The 22098-nt window shown below is 39.0% G+C and overlaps 3 protein-coding genes across 10 annotated transcripts in view; all 3 read right to left on the minus strand.

Moving 5' to 3' along the window:
• LOC126369370 (cytosolic carboxypeptidase-like protein 5) overlaps positions 1-10458 on the minus strand; it is a 30418-nt gene extending 19960 nt beyond the window's left edge. For all 4 annotated transcript variants that reach the window (XM_050013734.1, XM_050013732.1, XM_050013733.1 and 1 more), the window contains exons 1-8: positions 9939-10458; positions 9410-9564; positions 7563-7688; positions 6672-6882; positions 4737-4858; positions 3284-3555; positions 2659-2752; positions 1172-1348 (exon numbers count right to left, since the gene is read on the minus strand). In XM_050013734.1, the coding sequence (XP_049869691.1) occupies positions 1172-1348; positions 2659-2752; positions 3284-3555; positions 4737-4858; positions 6672-6882; positions 7563-7688; positions 9410-9564; positions 9939-10041 (1260 nt within the window). In that variant the 5' untranslated portion in view covers positions 10042-10458. The remainder of the gene's footprint in view (positions 1-1171; positions 1349-2658; positions 2753-3283; positions 3556-4736; positions 4859-6671; positions 6883-7562; positions 7689-9409; positions 9565-9938) is intronic.
• Positions 1-22098, minus strand: part of LOC126369432 (peroxiredoxin-4-like) — a 196628-nt gene that overhangs the window by 97663 nt on the left and 76867 nt on the right. The window lies entirely within an intron of this gene.
• LOC126369413 (uncharacterized) overlaps positions 11236-22098 on the minus strand; it is a 137359-nt gene continuing 126496 nt past the window's right edge. For all 5 annotated transcript variants that reach the window (XM_050013820.1, XM_050013822.1, XM_050013818.1 and 2 more), the window contains 6 exons: positions 17555-17754; positions 16532-16660; positions 13967-14086; positions 13628-13790; positions 13276-13404; positions 11236-12898 (listed from right to left, as the gene is read on the minus strand). In XM_050013820.1, the coding sequence (XP_049869777.1) occupies positions 12652-12898; positions 13276-13404; positions 13628-13790; positions 13967-14086; positions 16532-16660; positions 17555-17754 (988 nt within the window). In that variant the 3' untranslated portion in view covers positions 11236-12651. The remainder of the gene's footprint in view (positions 12899-13275; positions 13405-13627; positions 13791-13966; positions 14087-16531; positions 16661-17554; positions 17755-22098) is intronic.

Below are 22098 nucleotides of genomic sequence, written 5' to 3' on the forward strand. Positions count from 1 at the left end.
GAACAGTGATGCTTCTGCAGGATGCATTCTCGTGGAATTGACTTTTATGATTGGGTAGTATCCTAGGTCAAAAATAAATTATGAAATACTGTTTACTAAATAAGGACTTCACACACACATCCCACTCGCGTCAGACAGAGTACTGCTGGGTGGAAGGCAAGAGGGAAACCACTGCCCTATTTGTCCCTAAAAAGTAGCATGGAGAATGCTACACCGACAAGAGGACATGTAAAAATGACGAAAAAGCTTTTCATTTTTTCTATTTAACTTATTTATGAATTGAAATCAACAAAGAGATAATAATAAGGTTGACATTTTATCACGGTTTAGTCTGACATTCTATGATGGCTCGAGTGCGCTTTTACATTCAATTTCCGTGGGAATTTCGTGATTTGACGTTAAGCAAAAAGTAACTAATTTGACTAACTGGAAGCTAGCCTATTAGTACTGCTCTTCGCTTCAGTGGGAGCGCACCCTACAGTCAAATAAGTGTTAGTACATTCTTAGATTGTCTTTCTAACGTGGCGGGGTTGCTCGAAAGCTCGTTTCGCCGCCAGGCTAGGCGGTTGCGTGACTTGTTGATGTGTATATAGATATAGGTATTGGTGTGTCTTGGCCCTTCCAGAGCAAGACTAACTTACATCTTTAGTGTCACGGGTTTGTTTGGATTATAAATAATTGATATCACGTAGTTTCCAGGATTTGTTCCCGGTTAACGGCAATAGGCTCGCCCTCTATTTATTACAAGGGACTTAAACATAGCTGCCGAGGAGTGGGTGTATATATTATACACCTCTGCCTACCTCTTTGGGGGCACGGGCGCGATGCTATGTTGTATTTCGTGACGAGTCTCACTTCATGCCAGAAGGTTGTTTCAGTGTGGGGAGGATTTACTCCCGCGTGATAGATTTTCTACAGCAAGAGTAGTATTCTAGTGTTATATACCACCAGATGAGAGCCCTAAGCTGAGGCAAGTCTACAATCTTCTTCTTATCGTCTTCTTCTTCTGTCAGGGTTATTACTGAGCCGCCAAAGGCCCCTGACATGGCTCATGTAACGACTGCATACTTACATCAGTAAGTAGTAACCGGGACCAACGGCTTAACGTGGATCATCTTACTTTCGGACAATCAGCCTAAAATAAGTCACTCCAAAAGAGTGTTAGGTATACCTGGTCGGCTAGGTCGGGGTTGTTGCGTGAAGAGTCCCGCTTCATGTCGGAAGGTTGTTTCAATGTGGTGGAGGATTTGTTCCCGCTGGCTGACTTGAGCAAGCGCTTGTGGTAGTCACCCGCCTTGTACGACGTCGTGCTCGCTTGGGCGCTTTTCTTCTTCTTACCGTCTAACAACTGGAACAAATACCAAGTTGATGTAGGACAGTCGTGAACCCGCCCTGCAGTTCCGGGCGTAAGAATAGGGCTACGGTACCCCCTGCCTGTCGTAAAAGGCGACTGAAAGGGGACACTGGGGATTGTGGGTGGTAAGGGCGGGGGCCCGAACCGCTCAACACACGATCTCCGGGAGGGACGGCAATGCGACATCGCCTCAAGCGCTGTAAAACTGGGATGGCGTAGGGGTGGGGATCAACCCCGGGATGCGCTTTAATAAAAACAAGTACCAGGGGAGCACCGGTGCGTTCGACAGAGATCCCGGAGCTCCCTGACATGCACAGCAGAGGGCCATCGGAGGGGTTTAGTCGGTAAGAGTCTGACGTAACCTCGTTGCTACCCCGGGCGACGATGTATCCATGAGGATTACACTTTTTTTACAAAAAAAAAGTACAGTTGTGAACAGCGTAGCCGACGCAGCCATTCAATTCATGTACTAAAATACTGGAATCTTTTTTAAATTTTTATATTGTTTTTTGAGGGTTTTGAGAGTTAGAAGAACGCTTGACACTCACTATGAAGTCGAAGGTTCGAATCTCAGTACGAACCTAAACCAATAATTTTCGAATTCATGTTTGGATCATAAGATAATCGCGTGCTCAGCGATTAAGAAAAACGTCTTGATGAAACCCAATCTGGAGGAAGATCTAATCTATTATGGACTTGGTATACCCTTCGCGGGTTGGAAGGTCAGCCAGGCAGTCGGTTCTATAAAAAATGTAACTAGTCAAATCTCAGGTTAGGTAAGCGGACCCTGAGAAAAACGGGATATCGCTAGGGAGGTGTATTTAGATATGGCAGGCAACCCCTTAGATCATGTGTTGGCAATTTCAAAAAAGGAACGTCACTTTTTGATGAAAAGGAAAGTTTTTTTGTCTGGGACTTCGAAGGAATATAAAAACAAGTGAAGACGATTTTTTTCGTGAGGCTCTGATAAGCGTAAAATTTGGTATTATATAATCTATGTACACTATTAACGCATATTTATGGAGCAGCGCCGTGACTTGTGCTGAGTGAGGCCCTTTTATCTCAGGACGTCCACCATCACCACCATTATGATCATTTCGACGAACGCCCGTTTTGCTTTTTTTGTAATTGTTTTGTGAAAATCTTAAATTATTATTTTGTTTTTGTATGTGGCGTCTATAACAAGCTATTTCTGTTCTATTCTATTTTTCACGCAAATTTTATTGTAGGAAAATCAAGTTATTGTAGTCACAAAAGATAATCTAGAATATTCTATGCGAGTTATGGTTGAAAACGAGACATACCTCTACACTTTCGCTGATGTTCTGAATACTGCGCGAGGTAAAACTTTTGCTATCCTCATATATATCTTCTTTTTCACAGCCGTAGTGGTAGAATCTGAAAAGGAATCGCCAAATTCAAATTCAAAAATATCTTTATTCAGTAAGTAACATAGTAACACTTTGAATCGTCATTTATTACATAACGAACGTCTCATCCGCCTAAAACTACTGCAGCTTCTCACAACCTGTCTTACCTGTTACTTTTCTAAGACAATCGGTAAGGGTTTATAATATGGAGCAAATCCGTATAGAGCAGTAATATAGGCAGGGTCACAAGTAATCAGAAGATAATTAGTTAATTAGCAGTCACTTTTGATATAAAATCCTAAGATATACATTCCGGTTCGGTCATTTCGGTCATCAGGTCTTTCAACGCCTGGTGAAAGGCGATCAGCCCTTATCGCTCATAAGGATCGGTCGATATCGTTAGTATGGTTCATTAAGCTAGGAGAGATTTTTATTCGCTCCAGCATTTGTATGCTTCTGCACCCATCGTTGTCAAATGGATGATATTATGCATTTCCTCTCTATAAGGACGTAAATAAATGGTAGTAGTTGAAGTATGTACTCGTTGGCTCCAACTTACCTGATCAACGCCCTCGACGCATATACAGTCGGATGCAAGGTTAGCGACGGATTCAAGTAAACCCTGTTCAGATTGACCCCCCGGGTGTCCGTCCGGTAGTGACCCCTGGCCACCCCGTCGGGGTTCAAAAAGGGGATCATCTTGAACACGTAATGCTTCCGTAGCTGTATCGCGATGGGGTCATGTCGGTTCAGCAGAAGGTTCAGGAATCCGTTGAATACGAAGCTTGAGGGTGTTTCGCCTGGGTGGACGCGCGCTGATATGAATATCACCTGGGTGATGATTAAGGACGTGTAAAAATTGATATTTTTAGTTAAATGTTGTCTCAGTTCCGTAAAATATGTCACAATTCTAATTATTTTATTCTTCTCTTTCTATCGTGTGGGTTGTGAGGTGAATTACCGACCCCATCAACCCTGGTGTCAGGGTTATTATTGAGCATGACTCATGTGATGACTACTTACTTACATCAGTAAGTAGTAACCGGGACCAACGGCTTTACGTGCCTTCCGAAGCACGGATCATCTTACTTTTCGGACAATCAGGTGATCAGCCTGTAATGTCCTAACCAAACTAGGGATCACAAAGTGATTTTTGTGATATGTCCCCACCAGGACTCGAACCCGGGACCTCCGGATCGTGAGCCCAACGCTCAACCACTGGACCACGGAGATCGTTATTATTTTATTAGTACTTTGAAGTCATCAAGAACTTTGACGTAAGCTTCAAAGAAGGTTGATGTATGCCTCACCCAGCAGGGTCCACAAAACACCAGCGTCGTGGTTCACGCCGCGACTTGTGCTGAGTGAGGCCCTTATCACAGGACGTCCACCACCACCTTATGATCATTCTAATGAACATGCTCTATGCTTTTTGTACCTAATTGATTTGTGAATATTTTTAAGTGATGTTATTGTCTTGTCTTTGTGTGTGGCGTCCTTTTATAATAAACAATTTCTCTTCTATGTAAATTGGAACCAGGGTGTTTAAAAAGGCCACATCGGAGCAATTCATCTAAAAACCAATATTGCAATTTGACATTTGCGCATATAAAAGTAAGTGCGCAATACACACAAATGTCAAATAGAAATATTGCTGTTTTAGATGAATTGCTTCGATGTGGTTTTGCTTTAAATGTGACAAGATTTTATATAGAACCAAATGAACAGGTTCGTTGTGTATTGCGAGTCTCTGAGGATAAATTGTTTTAAGTTTACGCGATTATTATCATACACGATATTTCGGCACTGTAACAGCACTTGCAACAGTGTCGAAATATCGGGAGTCACATATCCCTGCTTTAAACGCGGTAAGAACCCGTTATTATGTGTTTTAATTCTGAGGATAAATGCCTAATATTTGACTCCTGGGCTTTTACTTGACGAACCTGGGCTTTTATCTGAAACGCATTATAATAAGACATTAAACAACATATTGAACATGTCCTGTTTACCTTCTTGTTGTTGAACTTGAACGGTCTGTCCTGATTCTCAGGGAACAAGTGCTTGAGCCTCTCCTCTCGCTCCGACGTCAGCCCGTGGTGTGACGTTATTGTTAGCAGATCTACCCGCCGTCCTGAACGAGGAGAAACATTACTCTTAGTTTATTTCATTTCAAGAAGCATATGAAGCTCTTCATCATCATCGGCCCATTAAAGTCCCCACTGCTGGGGCACGGGCCTTCCATATGGATGGATAGGGAGATCGGGCCTTAAACCATCACGCGGGCCCAGGGCGGATTGATGTTTATTAACGACTGCTAATGCAGCCGGGACCAACGGCTTAACGTGCCTTCCGAAGCACGGAGGAGCTCGAGATGAAAACTTTTTTTTGTGGTCACTTATCCTATGACCGGCCATTGCGAATGTTGCTTAACTTCAACAATCGCAGACCGAGCGCTTTTACCGCTGTGCCACCGAGCTCCTCTGATGAAGATCTTAATTAAAATCAATTAAGAGAAATCAACTACTAAGTATTTAAATGTTTGGTTCGCCGAAGCATACAATGTGGCTAAAGGAGAAAATTCCTTGATACCATCGATTTGACACGGCACGATTGTTTGACCCGATAGTTACGGCAGGTTAACGATGACTTTAAAGTGTTTAAATTGAATTTTGATTGATTTGGTCGTCTTGTAATACGTATTGCCTAAAATGTAAGAAGCTAATTACAGTATTCTTCTACAATTAGAATCCCTTATTGCGAAACTGTAAAATACAAGGTCGTAATATAATATATAATTATAAAACAATACATATAATAGTTACTATTCAAAACAGTTACTTTTTTCTAAATGTCGAAACAGAAAATTACTGTGGAATTTGTATGAAAAAGCACACTGTGACATCTTAGAAAAACGTGATAAAATGTCGGACTTATTATTACTTTTTTCTTGATTAAAATTCATAAATTAGTTTAATATATAAAATGTTTTTTGTTAGTTTTAGATCTGTCTTTATTTAGAAATCAGAATTTTATAATTTATCTTGAACCTAGTACACGACCCAATTACGTAGGTAGATATGCATGGAACAGCTTGTAAAACAATAAAGAATTATATAATTCTTCTCTCGTGTGTGAATTATTGAGCAGTTAACTAAAGTAGAAGTGGTCGTAAATAGTAGTCGGGATCGACAGCTAATGTGCCTTCCGAATTAGATCATCTTACTTTTGGACAATCGGGTGATCTGCAATGTCCTAACCATATAATATATAGTTCTCCTTGTCACAAAGATTACTAAGTGATTCTTGTGGTAAGTACCCACCGGGATTCAAACCCGGGACCCAAGCCCACTAATAAAGAATGAAAGAAAGAGGTATAGTCAATAAAGAGTCAACATGAATAGTGTGGTGAATGGTATGGGCCTTTGGTGCTCAATAATCCACCTAATGTTGACGACAGGTCGACATGGCAATCGGGGCATGAGGTGAGCCGCGGAGGCGGGGTCGCCCCGCACACCCGCACAGTCCCCGCGGCGTCTTAGTCTTAGTGTCGCACGAGTCCGTATCGACCGCGTTTATCGATTATAATCTCGCTCACATAATTTATTACTATTGTGTTTTAAAAATGGCTACGGTTGCATCTTCGTCGCGTGTTCAAGCAAAAAAACCAATAATTCACTCTCAAGCTCGAGAACTAGCTAGAAAAGTGTTAGAAAATTGTGACATTGAACGGAAAAATAATTGTTACAAAGTTTTTGTAGCGATACGTTAGATGATTCAGATGAATAAATATTAACTTAAATGAAAACGTGGTATTATTTTATTCACATTTTGTTACATACATAATAAAAATATATCGATATTGAAAACGTCACGTTACTAGAGAATTGCCATGTCGACCTGTCGTCTACAGTACAACCCACACGATAGAAGACGTAGAATGGTACCTTCAAGCGAGTAGATGAGACACTCCCGGTAATAGTAGATGTCGTCGGGCGACTGCGGCGGCGGCAGCGGCAACATCTTCATGTCGATGGAGTTGAGCGCGATCTGGAGCTCCGCGAACGAGAACGGGTACGTGAACGCAAAGAACGTGGTCGCCTTCACGTTGTCCGACGTCCGGTATTTGAACGTCAGTGTAAACGTGTTGTCGTCCGTCTGTACGCCAAGGGAGAATTCAAAATGATTCGAATGTTCCATAAAGAACATCGATAGAAGATTTTGTCTTCCAAGGGATTCTAATCCGGTCAAGACACTACCGGATGCAGGTCCTTTTTTGACCTGACTTACTGTACGCATGCCTCAGATGGCAGCTTCAACATCTTTTGGCCTTTGAGAGGCCAACAACAACAACATTATTTGGCCGGACAAATGAGGAGCTCTGAGGGCTCTAACCCGGAAGCTACAGATTTAGGTTTACCAGTTGGTAAACTGAACTCTTGCCTCTCACTTTGAGGTCACGGGTTCGAATACAGCACAGGCCCAAACCAATGATTGTCCAATTTGTTTTCGAATTCATGTTTGGATCATAAATAATTATCAAGTGCTCAGCGGTGAAGGAAAACATCGTGAGGAAACCCACATTCTCAAGAAATGCATTTTCGGAGGTATGTGACCTAACGTGCATTGGGCTGGTTTTCTCGCGGGTTGGAAGGTCAGACAGGCAATCGCTTATGTAAAAAACCGGACCTGTCAAATCTTCAGGTTAGGCAAACGGACCCTGTGAAAAACGGGATAATGCTATGGGGATGATGTGGTTTGGTATGCGGACCCTGTGAAAACGGGATAGTGCTATGGGGATGCTGTCAGCAGTGACTCCCGCTCGTATGTATAGTTACCGAGTGGACAGGGCGATCGCGAATCCGCTCCCACTGAGGCTTGCCAGGCAGCGTGCGCGTCACCGGAGCCATGCCCTGGTTGTACATCTTGCCCTGTTTGTTCAGGTTGATCAGGTTCAGCCGCACCTACGACGGAAACAACCATAAATATAACCTCACGACTATATTTCCAACTGAGATTGACAGAGACCAGCCATCGCATGATGAACCACCAACTAACCAACGTGATGGGTGGTGAGCCGTATCGCCGTCTGTAACGGTCAAGGCAACTGTGTTAGCATCCATGTTACCGTATTTTATATACTGAACTTAAGTTGGATAACTCTGCAAGTGAGGATGTGGATGCGGAGTGGCAAGCCTGTAAACCACTGAGAGCGGTGACACTCCTTTGTAGCGTCATTCTTGCCAACTCATGGTTGAAAGGCCTTTAATCTATTTTAATTTGTGATCCAAAAGATAAGACACACTGTACGCTACGATATTTTATTTTAAGGATCAATTGGTGAAGGTTTTCTTTTAACGTCACTTGTTGAAGATTTGTTTCGGAAGGCATCCACGAGTTCCCGTTGATCGCTAAGGCTCTCACCAGAACCCAGTAAAAATAACATTTCGTCCCTCTCCTGACTAACCGTCGCATATCTTTTTTTTGGTAAATTGATTTGTGTTTCATTGACAATTACAAAAGGTGCAAATCAGTTTCACCGAAAATTGCAGATACGGCAGTTAGTCACTACAATATTATGAAGCCGTTGAGTTTCTTTGAATATTATGTATAGGTAAGGTGAGATGTGAGGTACTGTATTGTAAGATGTGGATTTCGTGCGGAATACGAATTTCTTAATAGTTGACAGATGCTGTCAAGTTCATGTGAAGCTATATCTATGTCCACAAAGTTAAGCAATCGAGAAAGCAGAGATATTACACTGTATTCATTTATAAGGATTTATAAGGAGGAAGGATTTAGGAGGATAGAAGTGTGGAAAACGCGGCTTAATTGTGAACTTGAAAGTCAGTGTAAACTGGGCAGCAAAAGCCAGGCTCGGCCCTGTATGCTTTCACAATCCTTTCTAAAAACCTTTGTGAAAGTTTACCCCGCCGAACACTTACCACACACATTGAATGAAAAGGCTACCCATGTAAAATGGGAGCTGCTGCAGATTGAGGTTTAAGGTCCCGGCTGGGATAGCCTATGCCTAATATTCAACCAGTCAGTCATCGTAAATCCAGAATAGGCTGGTTTCCAACTAGTCAAATCAGTTACGTTTTACTAAACATCAAAACACAAAATTACTAAGAAAAAACACACTGTGACGTCATAGGTTTTCTTTTCTATTTACGTTTCTGTTAATGTGAAATTTTGCGTAAGTTTTTTTTACCCTACTGTTTTTGTATTGCTACTGTGGTATCCTCTTATAATAAACACTTTCTTTATTTTTAAGTAACATTATTGGTTGATTGTGTGATTTAGTCTTATTGAAACAAACTTCAATAAGAAAGCCCACAATCTAGTTGGTCAAGAAGAATGGATTGTATTTATATGTATGAAATTAATAAATGAAAATATAATGGTAATTTATTAATTACTTTATATTATGTAGCAGTGCAAACTACTAGTCTTTTTGTTTTTTAAATATAGGTAGTTACCTAATTATTCATTTTCTTAGTAAATGAAAATATATTTATATTATTGCTAGATTTGTTCAAAGACACTAGAGTGTGTCTTATCAATACTTTCATCAACAGTTCTAGAACAGTTTTCCTCAGTATGGCTCCCTATTCTTTTACCATCAGATGAAACAGCGGACACACCAATAAATAATTTAACAAACTAAAATAGGTGAACTAACCAGTACATTAGGCTCACTGGCCTGAATCCCGAAGTAGAACCAGGTCCGATTCCCATTCTCAAACTCTGTGCCCGCACAGTCTGGCCGCGTCCACAGATTGAACTCATAGTCCGGGGTCTCTATCGTATTCGCCTTTTGGTTCACCACACTAGGAACTGTAAACAAGTTTTTAATGCAACCTACTTTGTATTGTATTAGTGGGAATTCAGGTACAAATGCTTATGATTGACAACCTATATAATCCTAGGTGTCAAAGAATATGTTCTGATCATTATCTCCATATTTACTCATTAAGTTGTATATTTTTTTTATAACATTTTTTTGTATTTTTTTCAGACAAAGGAAGGCCAATATAGCTGCTACAGTTAGTTTGATTTATTCATATGTCCTGTCCATGTGTGTAATTAGAAACAATAGCATTGCAAGCCATAAATTGTTTAAGACAGAGAAGGGCGTCTGGTTGGCACCAATAAGAAACTACTCCTTGGACTTTGTATTTCTAACACAAAACAAGCAAGCGTCGACTTACCAATCAGTTCTGTGGGCACTCTCTCTACATGTCCGAGGTTCCCCGAGTCAAAATTATGTATAAAATAAAAACCACCGCACTCTATTATATTGTTTTGATCCATAACTAGAATTATTTTGGACTACATTATACAAAAATCCACAAATAAGTAGCCAATGTTGTGAGCCTTTTTTGAACACATCTACTTTATCAATTTGTCCAAGAAAACATTTGAGTGAATCTGCATGTTTGCCAATTTCAAAATGACACTCAAAAAAGGAGACTGCACTGTTTTTCTAAACAAAATTATATAATTTTGTTGACATCGATCTCAATTGACGTATAACAGCTGATTTGTTTTATAAATGATCTTTTTAAATTTTGAAGTAACTTAAAATGGATAAAGTCTATAAGAAACGTGATTTATAAATTGATGTAGTTTTTATAAATTGTTTAAATTTTTGAAGCGACCATTTATTTTCATGAAAATTTTTATTTGGAAATACACTTTATGCCACCGAGAGATTTTATTCAAGATGGCGGCGACACGAATACCTGCCAGTGTGAAAAATAATTGGTAAGGCGGCCTATAGACTACACTACACTAGTATTTCGTTATAAGCGTTACGTTATCACAGTTACTTCACTATTTTCCCGGGTAAAATCAAGTGAATGCGTTAGTGAGAGTAATTGTGTTTTAACATAAATACTGCTTTTTGTACACATAACTTTTAGCATTTTTTGTTTTATATAATCAGAAGAATAATAAAATTCATTTTTCTTTCGATAAACCAGGAGTTATAATTTTTCCACTACACTGGCAAAGAACATTAATCTTTGCGGCGGTGGGCAGAACCATAAGTCGCCAAATATAAATAAATAAGACGTCACGGATAAGTAAGTACGAAAGATTTTCTTTGTGTTATTTCGCATGCCAATAAGGATAACAAGCAAGATCTAGATAATGATTTATTTCTGATAAAACCCTATTAGTTACATTACCGTGATTCACCGGGTACTTATAGGTATAAAATGTATAGCAAAATCGGGGCCCCGCCCACCGATGAGCTATATTTTACTGTACGATCCAAATGCTCGATTGGTTAGTAAATAAGCGCTTAAAATAAGACCCAGAGAGGGCAGGCATGGACTGTATCTCATAGTCACGCACCCTAAGTATTCTCATACTTCTATTCATATTCTTGTATGGAGTATTCGGGGAGCTTTCGGTTAAGGGGTACGAGACGCAGACCCCGTAGTGGGCCATAAATAGGTATGTTGTGTTTGAATTTACTATTATTGAGAATAAAAAATAATGTTTTAACTCAAAATTTGTATTTCATTTCGTTCTTATAATAATAACAGTATTAAATAAGCTTAATTAAGTTTACTATTAATAATAGCTTACTTAGGCGTGGCACTTAACTAATGATTATAAAAAATTACATTTCCTATAATTTCGAATAACTTGGCCAATAAATGCCTTCATCACAAACTTATAAATTGTTAATATTATAATATATGACCTACCATAATCTCTAATAATTTATATGCGTGATCTACAACATTATAATAGTTATATTATCTACATTCTTGCCTCCTACTAAATTGTCTTTTGTGAGCACAATTATTGATTCAATGTATCCATAAACAAAGCAACCATACACATACTCAATCATGGACGCGATGAAATGTACATTTTGGCATCTTATTTGGCTCATTAATCAAAATAATGATAATGATCCAATAACGAATATAAATGAAATAAACGTATTCAAACTGTTTGTACAACGTACATGATATTGTGTAAAATAAATGAAAAATATCACATTTCGGAACTATAAAAACTAGGGTACAGGATTCATGTACTCTTATAATAATAAACTTACGCTAAATTTAAATGAACGCAATGGACAAATTTCTATATCATGTAGAAGTAAAGGGTTATCCTACTGAGCCAACAACGTAGTGTTTATTCGTTTACTTTCCCCTACAATACATTAAATAAATGATATCGAGCGATACGACTAGAATGCCACCATAGTGAGCATTACAACACTGTCTCATACTTATGATCAATAATTGCTTAACAGAGAAGGACTGAAGGAAGATAAATACATTTTAATTGCCACATTTCTCTTCTCCTTGCTCTAACACAAAGTTGCAATCAAACACACAATTACATATTTGGCGCAAAATATTGCTAATAGTGACAAAAAGTTACATTGTTATTAATATTAAGTAAGTATATAGGATTACATTTTCTTATCTACATTAAACATACATTAATGAACAATTATTTAAGTTCATTAGTGATTCTGTGATTGTACAATGGGGTTGAGTACCTATAGAAATTGCAAACTTGGTAATTAGCAAAAAGACGAAGAAGTGTTAATAAATAAAGAACATTATTGATGTATCCTTTATAACTATTTCCAAATGAAGGAGTGTCTACTAATATGAGCGATAGGTAGCGGAAGACGAAAGTGATTATTGAGCAGAGATCAAATTTGAACAAGCATTTATTGTGGATTTACAGCGGGATGAAAATCTCGTTTACGATGTATTTACAATAAGGTTGTAATTTTATTCACACTTAAAAATAAAACAGTTCATTTTCTACCAATCTGTTGCCAAATATAAATCCAACACATTCTCTTAATTCCTTCCTCTTTGACCATAATATATTTTTTTAATTATGTAAAATTATCTAATGACTCTATATCTAGTAATTTTAGCCCTTGCCTTCGTCAGGTATAGTTATAGAAACTGTGGCAGGTCTGGTATGCCTGTTTTCTGAGATCTTATGTATGCCTATCGTGGCGGGGGCACTTCGGCGTATTTCGTCTGTGGTGGTGAGTTTACACTCGACTACTCGATAGTTGCATGTTGGTGAGCCGCAGTCAAAGTCTCCAGGCGATGTTATTGCGTTCGGTATGTTGTCATCGGGAATTCTTGAATCTTCTTTGAATGGAGGACAGCTGCAACAATCGATTTAAGATATTATTAGGACGTATATACTAAGATTAACTAAATACTCGTAGTTAAGTAGAAAAACTAACGAAAGAATTATTATATGCTCGACTGGGAGCGAATACAAACGTAGAACGCGTTCAGCTACTTGTCTTCCCGGGCATATAGTAAAATCCTACAATGGAGATTGCAAAAAAGGGGCTTTCTAACGATAGGCGATCTCTTGTCATCATAAGGCTCTGCGTATTTATCTTAGGACTTCGTATCGTATCAACAGTTGCAGCAAGTTGTCTTTGATTACTAATGACCTTACCCACCTCATCAGGGATTACAGTATCTAACTAAAGGATGCTCGCAATTTGAGCATAAATAAATATATGCTCACCTCAAAGGTGGAGGAGTCGGCGATCGTGAAAGAGGAAAGCTGGCGACTTCCCTCGATATAGCTAGCGACTTGATGGACCCAAACGTTTGTTCTGGGCTGAGAGGAGCTCCTAACACCGACGCCATACCCCTGAAAAAAGATAAAATACATTGTACAGTAATCTAAAACTTTTTTTTTATCACTGCTTTGACTATCTTTTCGTCTCAAAGTCAAAGTCAAAATATTTATTGCACACCATGTGGTAAACACGTCTCTCATGTAATAAAACAATAATTTTATCCGAGTACAGCTACACGTAACAAGTCCACGTGGGTGAGTTGAATTATTAATAAACACCTATAAATAAACTTACACGACAGAGTCAGACGGCACGAGGAAGGGTAAGGGAGGGGGACACGGTGCATCGGCACGCGCCGGTGAGGCGGGTTCCGCTGAGCGTGGACACCGCGGGGTCTCACCTTCCTCTACCATGCCCAACCAGCTGCGCAACCAGCGCCAAAGGCCGCTTGGACTACCTGCAGAGCGACAAAAACTGTGAGGCAGGTGCAAAACAGTAAATTATTATTAATAAGAAATCCGCGAGTCACGTTTGCAGTTCACAAACTGTTGGCAAACGACACGACATATCTTTAATAAACAATGTGTGTATTTTAAATGATTGTCGAAAATGATACTAAAACGTTCGACTTACGTGAATACTTTCTGCTATTCTGAGGACTAAGAGGATAGAAGTCTCCGTGAATTGGACAGTGGAAAGCTAATCGACGTTGCCGGCGCTGAGCGGCCCTCATTAATATGCATAAGACGACGCCTAGAAAAGAAAACACAATGATTATGTATTTTTTATGAACCGGTTAAGAGCTTTTTATCAGTAAATAATTCATAGTAAATGTGATCACCATTAATAGATGAAACTTAAAATCTACTCGTTAAAATTGAAACTAGCTTCAAAAAACTAGTTCTTAATGGAGATAAAAACCAGAAACCCAAAAGTGGGTGACAGGACTGTTGAGTGTTCCTAAATTTTGACAGTTTTCCATACTGTTCAGCTAAAATTCGCGATAAATTGCTATATAATGTAGAGCAACGTGGAGTGTATCCCGTCTGAAGTGTAGTGAGGCACCCTTTGTTTATATTAATCGCACCATATTTAGGGTCTGTATGCAATCTATACATTGTATTCGATGTAAGAGGGCATTCTGCATTGTATCATGTCTTAATAAACACGTGTAACCCGATATCCAAAGGATTTATTAATTTGAACAATCTCTTCCAAGCCCCATCACCACATTGGCGACCCTTGCCGATGAGTTACAAAAAAAGAAAAACAACCAGTTGGAAAAATGCAGTTTTGTTTGATAATAACTTTTTCTAAGTTTTCTTCTTTCCGGTCTTTAGCCACTTGACAGTCCAGGCGCACTAGCAAATCTAGCCTCAACAGTCCAGGCATTTCGAACTTGCGCGGCGTTCGGTGGGCGATATCGTGGCGTGTTATAAATAGGCTTGTAACTCAAAAACTACTGTGGCTATAATAAAGAAAATTCAGAAACAGCAAGCCAGATGTGCAATGATTCTAATTAGATAAAAATAAAAAAGATCACATTATAAAATCTATCTCAAATCCAATTAGAATTGACAGAATCCGCTCATTTTTTCAGTTATCCCAGCCATGCCTGTTAATAGCATGTAAAGTATCATGTTCTAGGGACTGTAATAATTTTTATTTGAAAGCGCATTTCTTACACTTTTTACTAGTATTCAAATTATATTTTAATGTTATTTAGTTTAAACACAAGAAATATAAATATAACACCTGGTCACGACTTATTTGTAACACCGTATTCTTACCAAGATGGCCGCCCTCGCTAAGTTTCTGTTCGCACTGAGCGTTTCTGCCTTTTTAAGTCGATGGTAACTATGGTTACCAATAACGGGTAAGATTAACATAGACATTTTGTGTGTGTGATTTCAGGAATTAAAGAAAACCAGTAGAAAAATTAAGGTTTATTAATATGAACTAAAACCAATTTATAATTGAATGCTTGTTTTATTTACATTTTTTACCAAGCACTTAACATTCGGACCTTAAAAGTATATATTTTTTATTAGAATTTAAAATTACAGTCTTGCAATACAATATACTTGATTGCACAAAATGACGTACCAAACAAATAAATCGAGACACTAGAGACAAAAGGCGGCCTTATTGCTAAATCTAATTGCGCCTGCCGCTTTCTGTCCGTAAGCTCCTGTCGGACATCTACTGGCAGTTTAGTAATTCGTTTTTTTTTTGTAATTACTCTCTGTGTCCTCTCTATAGCTGAACTATAGCATCTCTGAAAAAAAAGTCATTGTTTAGAACTGAAGTTAAAATAACGCTAGCGCTCCGTTTGTACGAACCCTTAAACCCAGATAAGTCGATGGTAGGTTTAGTTACCATGATGAAAGTTGACCAAATTTGGTGTACCCTGTAATCAATATCCTGGGCATCTGCTGAAATAATTGTTTATTTCGGTAAATAATGTGTTTCCACGAGTAACTAATAAGTAACGTGGTATATTTAAAACATTATAAAATATAATGCGTCGTGTAATATTCCGTAATTTGCCTCCATTTTAGTGTCAAGAGACGTTTTTTTTGATACGATATTTTTCTCTTAATGTTTTTGGAACAAAATCATGGCTTAAATGTTCAGGTTTTTGTAGAAAACGGTAGAGGATATATTCAAGATGTATGCTAATCAATAAAAATAATATATTTTATATACTTACGGCATATTTCTTGTCTAAAACACTCAATCGCAAACACAGTAATTGACAGTAGACTCGACCAACACTCGTCTGACTTCGACAGTTGTTTTTTTAATGTTACCAACTCATAGGGAAGAGATGCAAATACCACCTAGTAAGGATTTTTATAGTACACAATACTAGTATAATTTTATAATCTATACTAGCTTGTAAAACTAGTTAATCCATAAAATTGGTCACCCTAACGGAACCCCGACTATTGGTAAGTATAGCTACCATCGACTCCTGAGGTGAATTTGGAATCGGTAGCTATAATTACCAACGACTGTAGAGTGGTTAGGGAATAAATATAACACTATGATTTTGCAGTCAAACGCTGTGCAATAGGTATGCCAAATAGTATGGGGAACTGTCAAAATTTGAGAATACTTAATAGCAGAGACACCTGATGGGAAAAATAGGCAGTTTTTATTCTCATTAAAAGTTAATTTTACAATGTTTCTCACCAGCGATAGTCATAAGGGCGCCAGCGACGATGCAAACCGGGCCAAGCACTCTCGAGTTGCCGGTGAACGCGATCCGCGCCGCATAATGATCCGGCTCCTCGTTCTCGCCGCAACCGCGATATGAAGCCGCTGTAATAATATTATGTTTCATTTACTAACATGCCGCACGAAAAGCAGTCAAAATAATTTAGTAGTACATAATAACAGTTATTATGAGCTCATTACAGCACTATTACATTTTTTTTATAAAGAAAAAAATATTGAATTGGCAGCCTTATTTTTCTTTCTCTTTAAAAACGGATGTACGTAAGGAGTTTTTGGCGGGAGGCGGGAACGGGACAGTTGCTTTCTTCATTGAATAATCTAAATAATTAATACGAAGTGGTGTTTTGTGGTTAATGATCGCATTAAGTTAGTCGAAAGACATTCGCGAGTGTTATTATATTGGAGTATTCAATAAACAAAGTGTATCTGCCTATTTTCGCTTCGTGTCAGGAAGCCGCTTCATAACTCAAAAGTTTATGCGGACTTTTGAGTTAATTCGTTTGGGGTTCGGAGTAGGAGTCTACTCCGAGGGTGGGGGCTTAGGTTTCATCATCATCACCTTTCATCATTTCATTAATCATCAAGAAAAAAAATACGTCAGACATGGCTGTATGGGCATAGTTCCCTTTGCCTTACCCTTCGGGGAAAACCAAACAAAAAAAAAAAAAAAAAAGGATGTACGTAAGTTTTGACGCGCGCTGTTTGAAAAAGAAGAGATTTGAATTGTTTTAATCAAACCATAGACTTAATTATTTTTGCGATTATGCGTTCCGATCTGGTTATTGGTTAAAAAATGTTTATAAAAATGATTTCTTTTATAAATGGAGGGTCGATTCGATATAATATGTATAATATGTATGATAAAGATTTATTCCTAATATTTATCAGGGTACTCGGTAAGGTTCTAATACAACAGAGATAGTGGACTGTTTGGTTGAATACCCTTTATGGACGTAGTACTCTTTGTTGAATACTAACCAGTGAGAACACAGCCGACTAGCATGAACAAGAAGCCGAATATGGGCAGTACAATCTGACAGTTGGCGGCAACAACGACGCCGGCAACCGCCAGGCCGCCTTCCACCTTTTCAACGCGCAGGCGCGAGATAGCTGGCGGACATCGCGGTTTTCCCGCCGCCGGCGCGCGCACCAACGGCTCGCCGGGCGGTGAAGTGGTCCTGGAAAGAAAGGAATATGTTGTTAAAAAAATGATTACACGACAACGCTTTTGATCAGATCTCCCGCATCGGGATGCTCTACACCGTTCAATGCCTGCGCAACGCTCTGCGTCCCAGGTAACTTATTGGCCTCTCCTCTAGGCCTAAACCAATGATTATCGAATTTGTTTTCGAATTCATGTTTGGATCATAAATTATTATCACGTGCTCAGCGGTGAAGGAAAACATTGTGAGGAAACTGACATTCTTCAGAAATGCATTTTCGGGGATATGTGACCTAACCAGTATTGAGCTGGTTTTCCCATCGCGGGTCGGAAGGTGAGACAGGCAGTTGCTTATGTAAAAAACCGGACCTGTCAAATCGTCAGGTTAGGTAAGCGGACTCTGTGAAAAACGAGTTAATGCTAGGGGGACGATGAGAATTTTTATATTTTTTACCGTGTAGTTTTTGTCCTGTGTTAAGTCTGTGTCTGTGGTATCAAAAAAATATCAATGTGTTCTTTAAATTATTACGCATCAAGCAAGTATAATCCTCATTTAAGTACTTGGAAAACCTTTTATTGAACGCGTTTCGTTTTTGTTTGAGTGGAGGTAAGTAGGTAGTTATGTATTCCGGACCTACCGCGGGTACTGTAAGAGTCCCGACGTAAGCTTTCTAAGTATTGTATGAAGCGCATTCCCAGACCTCCGGCGCAGACGAACAACATCCGTCCTGCGCATTCAGCTATAGATAAGCCCGAACTACCGGGAGGTATTGTTGTTTGCATAGCTTTCTTAGATCATAGAACTAGCTCATAAGTTTAGTCTTAAGTTGACCACTGTAAAGTACGCATTAAAAGTTTAAATTCAAAATTCAATTTTTGCTTTTTAAAAAGAGTCCCTCGCTCCGCGGCAACTTAAGTGGCGCAGCCGGTAGGATATCCGCTATTGGAAGAAGCTGTACCCAGAAGACCTGCAACTCGGTTATCACGGGTTACAGTACGGTGGATATTCTACGAACCAAATAAATAACTTTTGGACAAGCGGCGTGAGACAAAGGACGAGTACTCTCTCGGTGGCAACGCACAACTCTAGTAGGAGGAAATGGGATCGAGCGGTCTGTGAGTAGACTTTTTCACTATCCTGTCTTATCCCTTTCTATTCCAGCTAATTGTGAGACTCATTTAGGTAGGGTCTGACAATCGGACATAAATTGCCGAATGTTTTAGACAGCTAGCATAGTTTAGATAGGATCTGACATTTGGTCACAATCGCCGAATGTTTTAGATAATTAGCATAAAGTAGTTAAGTGATCTGATTTTCTAAAGAAAAATAATAAAATATAATTGAACAGAAATAATTGAAGTGATTTATATTATTGTCTTATTTTGTGTCATTTACTTGTGTATTTTTATTGTGTTTTTATTGTGTTTCTATTGTATTTTGTGTCTTGTGTTATATTTTAAGTAGATAAAAATGACGCAACAAATTTCTCTTGTTCCAAACGAAATGCTAAGCCTTATTCCAAAATTCAGTGGCGAACCACAGTTGCTAAATTTATTCATTAATAAAGCTGAGTATGTATTATCGGCATATGCCCAGCAACAGGACAATCCACACCAAACGCAATATGTATTTCATGCTATTTCAAGCAGACTAATAGACAAAGCAGCACATTTACTAAGCGAAAGACAAGATGTGAACACTTGGTCTTCCTTAAAAGATTTATTAATCCTACATTTCGGTGACCCAAGGTCGGAAGAATGTATAGCTATCGAATTGGAATCAATGAAAATTAAATCTGGCGAATCGTATCACGATTTTTGTTGTCGAATCCAACAAGTGCGAAGCACTCTGTTTGCTAAAGTGAATCTATTACAGGATGAAGGCGTTAAGGCCGCGAAAATGATAATTTACAATAACACTTGCCTTAATGTGTTCATGTATAATCTGCCCGAGAACCTCATTAGGACGGTGCGACTTAAGGGTTCTAACACGCTCGAGAACGCCTTAAGCGTAGTTACGGAAGAAGTAAATTTCCAATTTCAATACGACGCGAAAAATAAGAACAAAACTCAACCCGCACAAGTTTCACAAACACCATTTACGAGAACAGCTCAAAATTTCAGATTCATTCCATCCGGTGCTGGATTTGGACCGTTTCCACAACAGTCCCGTAATCCTTTTACCCAACAATTCCAACCTAATAAATTCGGATTCACACCAAAACCCCAGTTCGGATATCGACCCCCGAACCAAAATCAAGGATTTAGATTTGGTATCCCCAACCAAAATAACTTTAAATTTGGAATACCTAATAACCAAAACTTTAAATTCGGTATCCCTAACCAACAAAATTTCAAATTTGGAATCCCAAACCAAAACGCACGATTTAATTTCCCAATGAATCATCCGTGGTATAGGCAAAACTTTAATAACCCGCAACAAACACGACCTCTGTATCAAATTATGCCTAAAGCCGAACCTCAGAAACCGCATGCATGTGCATTACCCGAGCCTGACGTGTCGATGCGGACTGCTACAGCGCAATTCATGATCGACTCCCCTGACGAATATAATAATATCTACTATACCGATGATTGCTTTGTCCCATACGATTACAACTATGAGGAAAACTATTTCACCGCGCAAGATGATTTTTCTGAGAACTGCGAGGGCGTTCCTCCCCCTGAATTTGAACAACAAGCTGAAGAAAGTGAATTGACTCCAACGGACTTGCCAGCCGAAAATTTTCAGTCAAAGGCCTCAACAAAACCCCGTCTCAAATAATCCGAATAAATTGCGTAAACGCATTAAAATTACCCCATATTAGAATACCTGAAATTAACGCTACATTTATGATCGATACCGGAAGCTCTAGGTCTTTCATAAGTCCCAAAAAGGCAAACGAATTTTTTGCAAAATTCAAAATTCTGGAACCATTCGAGGTTATCAGCACACATGCCCGTAGTTGCCATAATGAAGTAATACAAATTCCCCTTTTAAAGACATTTAAAAGCAAGTTACAACAAAAATTTTATGTCTACGATGTTGATAGTCGCTATGACGGTCTAATCGGCTCAGACTTATTGAAAAAACTGGACGCATCCATAGATATGAAACACCAAGTACTGCGGACCCGTGACACCGAGATACCCATACTATACGAAGCACCACACGAGTTGATTTTAGGACCTCGTACCGAAACTAGGGTTCGCATCCCAACTGATTTACAAAACGGACATGCAATTTTGGACTTTATAGAGTTCACCAAAGGTGTCCGCATGCCAACCGCAATAGTGAACTGTGTAGACTTTATGGCTACATCAGTTATACAAAACGCTACTGACGACACCATAACAGTGACGTTTAATAAACCTCTGCCTGTAACACCATTCCAAGAGAACGAGATCATGGTAAATTTTACCGATCATAGTTATGACGTTGACGACCTATTGAAACAAAATTTACAGAGACTAAGACTGGACCATATGAACAAAGAAGAGAGAGACAAAATATCAAAATTATGCTATGAGTTTCGAGATATATTCTACAGTGAAGACATTCCGTTAACCTTTACAAATCAAGTAAAACACGAAATTCGCACGACAAATGAAGATCCAATTTATATCAGACCTTATCGTCACCCACCTGCACAAAATTTTGAAATTCAAAATCAGGTTGAAAAGTTATTGAAAGATAACGTTATTCGAGAGTCGCACTCTCCATGGAGTGCGCCAGTGCACTTGGTCCCCAAAAAACAAGACGCTTCTGGAAAAACCAAATTCCGTATGGTCATCGATTACCGTCGCCTCAACGACATCACAGTCGACGATAAGTATCCACTTCCAAACATCAACGACTTGTTTGACAAACTAGGCAAATCTACATATTTCAGTACCATCGACCTAGCGAGTGGATACCACCAAATAGAAGTAGCCGAGAAGGATCGACACAAAACTGCGTTCTCTACGCAAGCCGGTCATTTCGAATTTACCCGTATGCCTTTCGGTCTTAAAACCGCACCCGCGACGTTCCAGCGAGCAATGGACAATGTCCTCCGCGGCTTGCAAGGATTACATTGCCTGGTGTATCTCGACGATATAATCGTCTATTCATCCAGCCTACAAGAACACCTAGAAAAGCTAAAAAAGGTATTCGAAAGATTAAGAGCAACAAATCTTAAAGTCACACTTGATAAATGCGAGTTTCTTCGTAAAGAAGTACTCTATTTAGGCCATGTAATAACTAAGGAAGGTTTGAAACCAAACGATGACAAAATTAAAGCCGTTTTGAAATTCCCTTTGCCAAAAACAACTACGGAAATTAAAAGCTTTCTTGGTTTAGTCGGATATTATCGAAAGT

Source organism: Pectinophora gossypiella, chromosome 9, assembly GCF_024362695.1.
Source record: "Pectinophora gossypiella chromosome 9, ilPecGoss1.1, whole genome shotgun sequence".
Classification (NCBI taxonomy): Eukaryota; Metazoa; Arthropoda; class Insecta; order Lepidoptera; family Gelechiidae; genus Pectinophora; species Pectinophora gossypiella.